At 53.8% G+C, this 10,779-nt stretch overlaps 2 protein-coding genes across 9 annotated transcripts in view; one reads left to right on the top strand and one right to left on the bottom strand.

Moving 5' to 3' along the window:
• Positions 1-954: 954 nt before the first annotated feature.
• Positions 955-1,639, bottom strand: MRPL41 (mitochondrial ribosomal protein L41). Its single transcript, XM_047830617.1, has one exon. It carries the CDS (start codon positions 1,494-1,496, stop codon positions 1,089-1,091), a length of 408 nt encoding a protein of 135 aa, XP_047686573.1. The 5' UTR covers positions 1,497-1,639; the 3' UTR covers positions 955-1,088.
• A 140-nt stretch (positions 1,640-1,779) lies between these two features.
• Positions 1,780-10,779, top strand: part of PNPLA7 (patatin like phospholipase domain containing 7) — a 64,077-nt gene continuing 55,077 nt past the window's right edge. For 3 of the 8 annotated variants that reach the window (XM_047830580.1, XM_047830584.1, XM_047830577.1), the window contains exons 1-9: positions 1,793-1,943; positions 3,333-3,364; positions 5,051-5,125; positions 5,292-5,379; positions 5,869-5,948; positions 6,903-6,994; positions 7,175-7,315; positions 7,891-8,050; positions 9,817-9,897. In XM_047830580.1, coding sequence (XP_047686536.1) covers positions 3,335-3,364; positions 5,051-5,125; positions 5,292-5,379; positions 5,869-5,948; positions 6,903-6,994; positions 7,175-7,315; positions 7,891-8,050; positions 9,817-9,897 — 747 coding nt within the window. In that variant the 5' untranslated portion in view covers positions 1,793-1,943; positions 3,333-3,334. Of the gene's footprint in view, positions 3,365-5,050; positions 5,126-5,291; positions 5,380-5,868; positions 5,949-6,902; positions 6,995-7,174; positions 7,316-7,890; positions 8,051-9,816; positions 9,898-10,779 lie in introns of all 8 variants that reach the window. The other 5 variants (XM_047830579.1, XM_047830585.1, XM_047830578.1 and 2 more) reach the window with 5 other exon arrangements.

Below are 10,779 nucleotides of genomic sequence, written 5' to 3'. Positions count from 1 at the left end.
GAGCCTGCTTGGGATGGTCTCTCTTCCTCTCTCTTTGTATGCCCATCCCCCATTCACATGCAGTCTCTCTCAATAAACAAACTTTAAAAAAAACAAAGATCACCTTATCATGGCACCAGAAGTGCTTGTATTAGCCTCCTATGCAGATAAACAAAAGGAAGCCTACACACATTGAATTGCCTTAGCGTGTCATAAACTTGAAATGTTCCTCATTGTGGCATTAGTAACCTGAGTAGCTTCCGAAGCTTGGACACATACTAACTCCAAGAACATAACTGGGTTTGTGACTCATCTGACTCCCATAGTTCATTCTTGTCTCTCTGGAAGGAACAGTAGTTGAAGTGCAGGCTAGTGTAGAATTTGTCAAATTTCTACCAATATTCTGTTGTAGGTGATCAGAGTCAGAAAACACACACTTCTTTATTTTCTGATGAAAATATAGGGTCAGAACATGTAAGAAATTACTCTGTAAAAATGATCATTTCCCAGCTAATGGTGCATTTATTTCAACACAAGAATTTGAACCCTCCTTAAGAGTTTGTGTTAATGGTATTTAACTAAGGGTCAATTAAGTATGAAGCAGAATACGTAAGACTTCAGGGACTATGCACTGAAACCGGGGAACCCAGAGGGGAGACTGTAGACTACAGGAGGTTTTGCCCCCAGAATAGTTGTTTTTCAACCCATAAAGAATATGCTGACTGGTTTCGGGAGTGAAGAATCTGGGGGGACAGATAACCAGTGTTGTCATGTGGCACCATGTGCCTTGTGAATTCTCCTTCCGTGTCTTCTCGCCCTCGGCCTTCCTCCCCAGAACTTTTTAGTTGGAAAGACAGTGCTTCCAGTTTCACCGGGAACAGGGCCTCTGTGCGAGCTCTGCCTCGCTCACTACACCTGGATCTATCATGCTGCACCCTTTCATCTCACAACGATCAGATGCCAAAACCAACACCGGACGGTAGCTAAGGACTTTAATAGGAACAAAACGAAGGAAATGCCTCCCCGCTCGCCCACCCCGGGACCAGCGGTCGGGGGCGATGGCCGGACGCAGTCCACAGGCACACCCAGCGGCTGCCACTCCTCGGCTCCTAGCGCGGGAAGTTCTTGGGGTACAGCTGGAAGAGCTTGCCTTCCTGCGTGGGCTCAAAGCCGTACTTGTCCAGCTGCTCCGGGTCGAAAGTGCCGTCCCTGTAGTCCTTCTCGATAGCAGGTGCCACTGCCTCCAGGAACAGCTGCTCGGCCGTCAGCGGCACGTCTGTGCCCGCCGGGACGCGGTAGTTCACATAGGGCTTGAGCTTGAAGCCAGCCAGCTCGGGCACCACCAGCTCCGGGACCATTTCCTTGACCTGCACGAACTTCCCGTCGCGGGCGTGCACGCCGGTGCCCTTGGTACCACGGCTCTTATAGAAGGTACGTGGGCCCCGCTTGCTGGTCCACCTACTCACGCGGTCGGCGCCCCGCACCACGATGCGGGCCGCGCCGCTCAGGAGGCCCATGCTGGGTGGTGGGTCCTGCAGGATGCGCGCGTCCTCCGAGCCAGTTCTCGCGTACGAGGCCGCCGCCAGGCGAACTCTTGCGGGTCTCTGCAGCACGGCACTCAGCTTCCGGCTCCCGTGGATGACTTCCGGCAGTCCGCGCGGCTTCCGGCGCCGTCAGGCCTCTGCGCCGCTGCAAAGCAGCTCCGATTGGCTGCACTGCGTCCAATGCGCAGCCTCCACCCTGCGAGTGGGCGGGACCTCCAGGCCCCGGCCAATGCGCGTGGAGGTCCGGCGTCCGCGGCGGGGCGGCGGGAGCGCGGACGTCGGCGGTCCGGCGGCTGGGTAGTGACGGGAGCGCGGACGTCGGCGGCCCGGCAGTCGGGGTAGTGACGGGAGCGCGGACGTCGGCGGCCGGGCGGTGGGGGGTAGTGACGGGAGCGCGGGCGTCGGGCGCGCGCGGTCCCGGTGAGTCCCCGCAGAGCGCCCTGAGGTTCTGGCGGGTCCCGAGAGGAAGGGTAGCCATTAGCTGCCCCACCCGGTGACGGACGCACACCGCCCCACAGGCCCGCGCGGCCCTGCGCTGCGCGGTGAGCCGCCTGTGGGAGGCGGAGCCGTGTCCTCTCGGTCGTCCGGACACTAACCACCGCTTCTAACCCCGACTCCGGTCAACCCCGAGCCCCCAACTCCGAGGTCCCCCAACCCTGAGTCCCCACCCCGCTGCCTGTCAACCCAAGCCGCCCAACTCCAACGGCCTTCAACCCCGAGCCCCCTAACCTCGACGCCCCCTTCACCCCGACACCCGTCAACCCCAACGCCTGTTAACCCCGAGGTTACCCAACCTGATGACCCTCCAAAATGACACCCCCAACCTGGATGGCCACTAACCCCGGTGTCTCCTAACCTGCCGTTTCCCAACCCTGCAGCGCGCTTGCGCCCTTTCCCTCTGGCTCTGTGCTGTCCCAGATGGAGAAGCAATGGCTTCCACTTTGCCTCCCTAGCACGCGCTGGGGGCCATGAGCTCTACCCCACCTCAAATGTGCAGGGTGGGGTGCGTGGGGAGACTGCCTGGTCAGGGCACTAGCAGACCACAGAGCTGGGGTCAAGGGCGCTGCTGGCCTTTCAGGAGACTGAGAAGGAAGGGTTCTCCATGTGGTGGCAGAGGACACAGGACATTTGACCCAGGAGAAAGTGGGCTATGACCTTGCATCTGCCTTCTGCATCCTGATTTCTCTGGGTGGGATTTTGGAAGAGATAAATCCTCCCTTGCTGCTGCTTTTCTAAGGGGTCTGAGAGCCACAAGGTGAAGGCCCCAGACCTGGCTCCTCACCTCTAGACAGGGGGAAAGTGAACCAGGCAGGTCCTCAATTCATCATCTCCTGGACCCAACACACCCACCTTGAGGTCAACCACACCGGATAGGAAATCCCCTGACACAGGCCACTAGGTGTTCTCACAGTCTGCTGCCTGGCCTGGCCCCACACACCCCTACCTCACCCCCCAGCCACAGCCTCATCGCTGAGGCACCGGGAGCTCCTGGCTGCACTAGGCCTTGGCTGAGCTGCCCACACCCGCCCTTGACCAGCTGGGAGAGGAGTAGGACTTGGCTGCGGTTCCGGGTTCCTGGGCAGCCATGGGAGAGCTGTTTACAGAGAGGGAAGTGGCTCTGGTGTTTCTCTTCTTGGAGAACACAGCTTTCCACCAGGGTTTTCCTTTCAGTGAAGACATAATTTAAGGAGAAGAGGAACCCAGGAGAAAAGGCTGAAGGCATTGCTCTGCCGCATGAGCGTGAGTTGAGGGAACATTTGCCCTGAACCAGTGCTTCTTTTCACCTTGACTGTTTTTTTTCATTTTTAGCCATGAAGCAAGAGGAAGATGCCAGCCCAGAGGTATGGAACTAGATGGTTCTGGGGATGAATCAGAGCCTCAAAATTCCCAGTTAGGGGTGTTTCTGCATTTGCTCTGTGGGCAGCTCCTTGAAGTTGGCTAAATGTGGGAGAGGTGGTCTGGGCCCCTCTGTCTCCTTGTCGGATCTTGAAGCCACTTCTTCTCTGAGGTCAAAACTCAGTTCCTGCTCCCTTAGGACTTCTGCTTGTTTGTTTAAAAAAATTTTTTTTAATGTTTATTTTTCAGAGAGAGAGAGAGAGAGAGAGAGAGAGAGAGAGTGAGTGTGTGAGTGAGGGAGTTGTAGAGAGAGGGGAAGACACAGAATCCAAAGAGGCTCCAGGCTCTGAGCTGTTAGCACAGAGCCTGACGTGGGGCTTGAACCCATGAACTGTGAGATCATGATCTCAGCTGAAGTCAGATGCTTAACTGACTGAGCCACCCAGGTGCCCCAGACTTCTTGTTTTGATGGGAGCCTTTTCCTTAGTGGAACATCTGTAGCTACATCACAAAGGCCTTTCTCTATTCCTGAAACAAAACTAGATACATTAAAACAACCACGAAAGCCTGAGATGCTCAACCATACGAAGTTATATAACTAGATTATGGGACACCTGTGTGACCCTTTCCGTGGATATCCCTGGTTGTCCCCAAAGCGGTGGTTGAGCTCTAAGGGACACACTTAGTGAAGGGTGTGGTTGTGAGTGCTGTCATGTTGAGAGCTGAGCACAATTGAGGCCAGGAGAGGCTGGGTGCCTCAGCTCTGAAGCAAAAAACTCCCACAGCTTCCATTTGCCTCCTGAACCAAGTTCAAAAACATGGTTTTCTGGACCACTTACTTATTCTGCCTTGAGGCAACCGACATTCTGCTTCTGAGACCCTTTTCTGAATGCCCTTCCATTTCACTGGGTTTTTTGGTGTCTAATGCTGGCTTCTGCTTTAGTTCTTGGCACTTGTGTAGAAACTAGAGAGGATTAACAGGGGCTCCCTGCCCTCTCCTCTTCCTGGCCTCTTGGGAGGAGGTGTGTGGGCACCTGGAGGAATGCACAGTGGCTGCTTGTTTCACTGGTTTCTCTTGCTTGTTTTCATCTTCATCATTTTGGGGGAATCAGCCAGTACCCTCCAGGTAGGTGGCCCCAGCCATCTGCCCACTCACCGTCCTGTGCTCACTTTTCTCTTCCTCCTCCCTCCCTTGGGTCTGGACTTCAGAAGCCCCTAAAATCTCCTTCTTGGGGAGTGGTCGGTGCTGGTAAATAACCTTTCTCTGCTATGAGCTGATATGCCGTGTTCTCAGAATCCAGGTGGCTCCTTGGGGTTGCTCAACATCACTGCGGTGCAGGCTTCGATGTGCCCTGGCACGTGGCTGGCAGCACACGGTGTTGTGGGGTGCACCCCTAGTGGCTAGCCGGGTTTGCTCCTCTAGACTTGCATCTGAGGAACTGAAAAGCTGAAGATTGAGGATTCCACACGGTACAGCTGCTGGCCCTGCCCAGCCATCCCACGGGTGGCCTTGGAGGTCGGGTTTCTCTCTCTGTGCTGAGCAGGTGCGCTCGGAGGACCTCAGCAGCCCAGAAGAACACTTCTCCCAGGGCTGCTGACTGCCCTTCTAACCAGCAGCTTTATTCTTGCGACCCTGGGAAGCCAGGGCCATGCCTGTGTTGGCCCTTCGTGACCACAGTGTTCCCTTCCAGGCTGGCTTTTGTCTGGGTCCTGTCCTGCAGTCCTGGGGGCTGCAGTTGACGGAGCAGCGGTCACAGTCTACCATGGTAACCGCCTTACGTGCCTCCTGGTGACGGGTGGGCGCTGGGATTTGTGGGCTTGCTTCACTCCTGGCTGCTCCTGTCACCTCCGTCCCAACCTGTTGCCGGAGTAGGGAGGGGCTCTGCGGCAGCCTTGCTGACAGGCGCTCTGTCTGTCTGTGATCTCATCCAGCTCGTGGGGATTGTGATTGGAGCCCTCCTGGCCCTCGCCCTTGTTGGCATCACCGTCTTTTTTGTGTATAGGAGAGTTAACCGATTCCGTGAGTATCTTACTTCAGATATCCACCTCTATGGGGAAGGGACAAGGGCTTGGGAGAGTAGGGGAAGGTTCGGTGACCTAACCCCTGTTGTGAGCTTCTAGGAGCAGCCCTCAAGCCTGTGGTGGCTTTTGGTGGGAATTGCTGGCCTGAGGCTGTGCACGCCAGACCTATGGGATTTGAGTATGTTCCCAGCTTTCTCGGCTCGCAGAGACCCTTTTCTGAATGCCCTTCCATTTCACTGGGTACGAAGGGCTGCGAGTCCTGTTCGAAGGGCTGCGAGTCCTGGTATGAAGGGCTGCGAGTCCTGTTCCCTGTGATCCAGTCTGTGCCAGCCTGGGCCCCAGACGCTGGGTGCCATTCCCTGACACCATAAACCGTAGCAGGGGCAGGATAGGCTCGGTGTGTGTGCCCTACGGGCTGCTTGGCAGAGCCTTCCTGCCTGCCTGTGTCCCAGCCGTGGCTCAGGAGACCCCTCTGCTCCCCTTGCAGGACAGGTACAGCCCACTCCGCAGTACAGATTCCGAAAGAGAGACAAAGTGATGTTTTACGGCAGGAAGATCATGAGGAAGGTAACTTGTGCCGCAGGCCCTGTGTTCCTACGGGCCCCAGCGCGGTGGGGGCCCCAACAGCCTGCAGCTGCCCTCATGCCACATTGTGGGGTCCTCCTAACGTTCAGAGACTGTTGGCCAGAGCAGAGACGGAGGGCTCATTGGCCCTTTGAGGCGCACATTCGTCTCAGCTAGAAAAGAGGACAGGGTCTCTTTCAGGAATATTCTGGGGTGCGTGGACACACAGGGTTCTGGCCATGGTGCTGAAATTGGGGGTCCTGCCAAGATTTGGAAGCTAGGAGGCCTCGCTTCTCAGTCTGGTGGAGCCCTGCCTGGTCACCCCCAGTCTCTTCCACTCCCCTGAGGGCAGGAGGGACCCCACACTTCTCAGAGGCTTAGTGTACTTGAAATGGGTGTTTAAAATAACTCCTGGTATTTTAAAATAGTCGCGATTTGTTACTTGTTCTGAATAAGCAGTTAATTCATGTTCTTTGTAGCAAACTCGAAGTACCACACAAGAAGCCATGTGAGTCCTTAGGTGGACCTCCTGTTCTCCTGGCCATGAAACAAAGACACACTGGTGCTGCTTGCAGGCCATGATGCTGGCCTAGAGCCTGAACGGGATAGGGCCAGCTTTTAAAAGGCTGTCGAAAGGGGCTGCTGTGCCAGCGTGACAGAGGGGAGGCTGAGTGTCAGCTTTGCAGGCAGAGGGAACACAGGCCTGAGGATCCATCACTCTGAGAATGCTGGCTGTTTGGTGATACGGCCAGGTGGCACTTCATCGCCAACGGCACCAGGGATGGTTCCCTGTGCCCAGGGCAAGTGGGGCAGGTGGGGCAGGCAGGGAAAGACCCTGGGAGCTGCTGTCACGCCTGCTGGCAGCCCAGCTCCTGAGGGCTGCGGTTGACCCCTGAGGCTGAGGCTGGGTCCAGTAGGTCACAGGGTCAGGACTCGGCCTTTCCCTTCACCTTGCAGGTGACCACGCTGCCCCACACTCTTGTGGGGAGCACGGCTGCCCCCCGGCAGCGGGCAAGGAAGAGGACCAAAGTGCTGTCTTTGGCCAAGAGGTACTGGGAATGTCCTTGAGACCACACGTGCCCCAGCTGGCCTCCCTGGCGGGCCCTGGTGAGCCTGCTGGCCATCACTGCTGCCTATGGCTTCCCTGCCTCTGGGTTTGCAGTACTCCTGCCATCTGCTTCGAACCCCTTTGGGCTTCTGCTCCAGAGGCACGTATCTCTGCTTTGTAGGATTCTGCGTTTCAAGAAGGAATACCCAACCCTGCAGCCAAAGGAGCCACCACCCTCCCTGCTGGAGGCGGATCTCACAGAGTTTGACGTGAAGAATTCTCACCTGCCATCAGAAGTTTTGTACATGCTGAAGAATGTGAGGTGAGACCAGCGGGGTGAAGGAGGATGCAGGAGGCCTGGGGCTGTGCTCCCTAGGACTGCCCGAGCTAAGTTTACCTTCTCTGGCCGTCCGCACGGCCTCTCACAGCTCTTTCCTGTTTAGTTTAGTATTTGTTTACTAATCAGCATTTCCGTCTTCGTGAGGAAACTCAGAGCAGCTATGGGAAGTGTGTGGCTGGATCAAAGCTGCAAGTCTGGGTTCCCTTCCATCTCTGCGCAGAAACCCCATTCTTTCTAGTGGCGCTTCACCATCCAGGAGGGGTGTCCCATCCACCTGCTTTTGCTTATGTCTCTGGTTCAGATTCATAGTCATGGCTCAAGAGTTCTTCGAGCTGACGGGAAAGCAGTTTATGGGAATTCCCGAAGTGTAAGCTTCTGTCCTGACAGTGACTCCAGGTGGCCAGTGCCGCAGGGTCTGCTTCTCTGTGAACTCTAGCCCTGTGGGTCTGACCAGCAGTGCCTGTGGCAGTGGCTGTATTTGCATCAGCCTCTTTGAAATGCTGTCCTTCCTTCTCTCCTTTCCAGAAGGTGTCCCACATGTGCTATGGTTCTTACAGGGTCCTGGGCCACTTTGAGAAGCCACTGTTCCTGGAACTTTGCAAACACATGATCTTTGTACAGCTGCTCGAAGGGGAACACGTCTTTCAGCCGGGGGAACCAGATACCAGCATCTATGTAGTGCAGGATGGGCGCCTGGAAGTCTGCATCCAGGACGCGGTAAGAGCGCCTGTCACGTGTGTGGATGGCCCAAGGGAGTGCAGAGCAAGGTAGAGGGTGTGGGTCTGTTGTGTATGTTGTTTGTTGTGTTTCTTTTTTAAGTAAGTTCTACACCCAACATGGGGCTTGAACTCACAACCCTAAAATCAAGAGTTGCATGCTCTACCGACTGAGCCAGCCAGGTGCTCATGTTGTGTTTTTACTTAGATGTCTGCCATTGAAAACATTTTTTTAAGTTTTATATTGAAAAGTTAGTATAACATTTTAAGTTTCAGTTCTTTGGGGAAAATGGCACACTTTGGTCCCGGCATTGGCACACAGCTGCCCTTCAGTGTTGGTACGTTACCTTCACTCATGCATGTGGGGGTACCCATGGGTTAGTGGGCTCAGTGGCATTCGGTGGTTTTCTGCCTTTTACCTGTTCTAAGCCTTTTGAGATGTCTCTCCAGTTTCCCGAGAACACCCTCAGCAGTTGGGTGTTGACCTGCTGCCTGTTGTGAATGATTTTAACTCTAAGAAAATAATTAAGGTATTAATTCAGCTGGAAACGCAATACTTGCTTCCTGCCTCTGTTAATTACACCCATGAATCAGACGTCCCAGGGAGTAACTTCCAGGCCAATCAAGCCTGTGGAAGTCTTGCTTTCTAGCAGAATGTATCCTTTGATTTGCCCAGGGGAGTGACCCAGGCTTCCCACTGCTTGTTATTGTTGAAGCAGACACTCAGTGAGCCCCAGTCTGCACAAAGTGGCCCCTGACCTTAGGGAAGTCCCCACCTGCCAGGACCCTGGGGTGGGCCCTGACCCAGAATGGATCCCACATCTTCTTTGGGTTTCTAGATACGATGTTGTCCGGGCAAAATTACTGTGTGTGTGTGTGGCTTCATCCCACACTGGACTTGATGGGATGATGAGAGAAGAAATGGTCTTTGTCTAGTTTCCTCCCATTTGGGCCATCAGCATCCAGGGTTATTGTTTCCCAGCTAGCAGGCCTTTCCTGAAAATGTGACTTTGGGCCAGAAGGAAGGGTTCCTGGAGGGTGACCAGGGCCAAGTTTGAACAAGTTCAAAAAGGAATTTCCTGGGTGAAGCTGAGAAGTTCCTGTATTAAATAAGCACCCGTTGGGGCACCTGGGTGGCTCAGTCGGTTGAGCGTCCGACTTCGGCTCAGGTCATGATCTCACAGTCTGTGAGTTCGAGCGTCGGGCTCTGTGCTGACAGCTCAGAGCCTGGAGCCTGTTTCGGATTCTGTGTCTCCCTCTCTCTCTGCCCCTCCCCTATTCATGCTCTGTCTCTCTCTGTCTCAAAAATAAAAATAAACGTTAAAAAAAATAATAATAATAAAAATAAATAAATAAATAAATAAATAAATAAATAAGCACCTGCTTTTCTTTCTCTTTTAATCCAGTGGAAAAACACATCAAAATGCTATTATTTATGCCAGTAACAACCGAATTTGGTCCTTAGAACTTTTTGTTTGGGCCAGCACACTCACTTAGGTTTTATGAAATTCAATCTAAGTCCTCCTAGTTAGAATATGCCCTGGGTTGAAGGGCCACGCCCAGGCCGAGCTTCCTGATTGCTCTTAACTCATCTTTGTTTTTTCTGTCCTCTGCTTTGGAGCTTATTCCACCTCTAATTCCTGAAGGTCAAGTAGGGCACAGCCTAACCCTCGGGACAGGCGACAGTGGAGGCTGGGTTGCCCAGCTGGCCTGGGCTGGGCTGAGCCACCTGTCAGGGGATGACTCTGCTCTGTTTCCTGAGTGCAGGATGGCACCGAGGTGGCGGTCAAGGAGGTTCTGGCTGGAGACAGCGTCCACAGTCTCCTCAGCATCCTGGATGTCATCACTGTGAGTCTCCTGGGTCTACCCGGAAGTCACCTGGACAGCATGTCCCTCACTGCCGAGTCCAGTTCTCCCCAGTGGCGAGGGGCTGGCCTAGGACGGGAGGGACCCCTAGCAGGTCAAGGGTGTGTGGGAGAACAGCTTTAACTGTGTGTTGAAGGAGAGCTGGGCATTTGCTCACGGGTTTTGGCTGTCTCTTAGATGATTATTGTTATATACACGTGGTCTGAGATGCAAAAGGCACAAATGTTGTGAGCGAAAACACTTCCTCTCACCCTTTAGGCCCCAAGGCCCCTTCCTAGGAGGGCCCTCCCATGGATCTTCTGTGGTAACAGGTGTCTCTCTGTTTTTCCCAGTCTCCTGCTGTTGACTGGTTTTGTGTGCACACCACTCCATATGTTTGAGGATCAATTTGCAAGACAAATCCCTAGCAGAGACTTCCCAGGTGTGAGAGTGCACCCCCCACACGCCTGAGCCACGGTCCTGCAGGAGGACACCTGTGTCCTCACCCCATCAGCTAGGGAGCCATCTCATGTTTGATCTTTGCCAGTCCAGTCAATTAAAAGATAACGTTTCATGTTATCTTGGGATTTTTAAACTTTTTATCATGGTACACTTGAAACATATTCAAAAGTAGACAGAATCGTAAAATTAATCGTGTGTGCATCACCAGCTTCAAAAAGTCTCAGCTCAGCATGACTATTCCCATCTCATTAGCTAGAATTTAATGTTTAATTTTCTTTTTCTCATGAGTAAAGTCTTCATACAATGAAGCAAATCTTAGGTGTCTGCTACCTGAGCTTAGATAATGCACACACCTGTGTAGCTCAAAAGGTGGCATGTGATTGTCACCTTACCTTCGAAGTTATACTTTCTGCTTTCACTTTT

Source organism: Prionailurus viverrinus, chromosome D4 (assembly GCF_022837055.1).
Source record: "Prionailurus viverrinus isolate Anna chromosome D4, UM_Priviv_1.0, whole genome shotgun sequence".
Classification (NCBI taxonomy): Eukaryota; Metazoa; Chordata; class Mammalia; order Carnivora; family Felidae; genus Prionailurus; species Prionailurus viverrinus.
This window is presented reverse-complemented; position numbering and strand designations above follow the sequence as displayed.

What these genes read in the sequence shown, in the direction of transcription:
- MRPL41 (XM_047830617.1), bottom strand. Translation starts at nt 1,496, where the DNA reads ATGGGCCTCCTGAGCGGCGCGGCCCGCATCGTGGTGCGGGGCGCCGAC.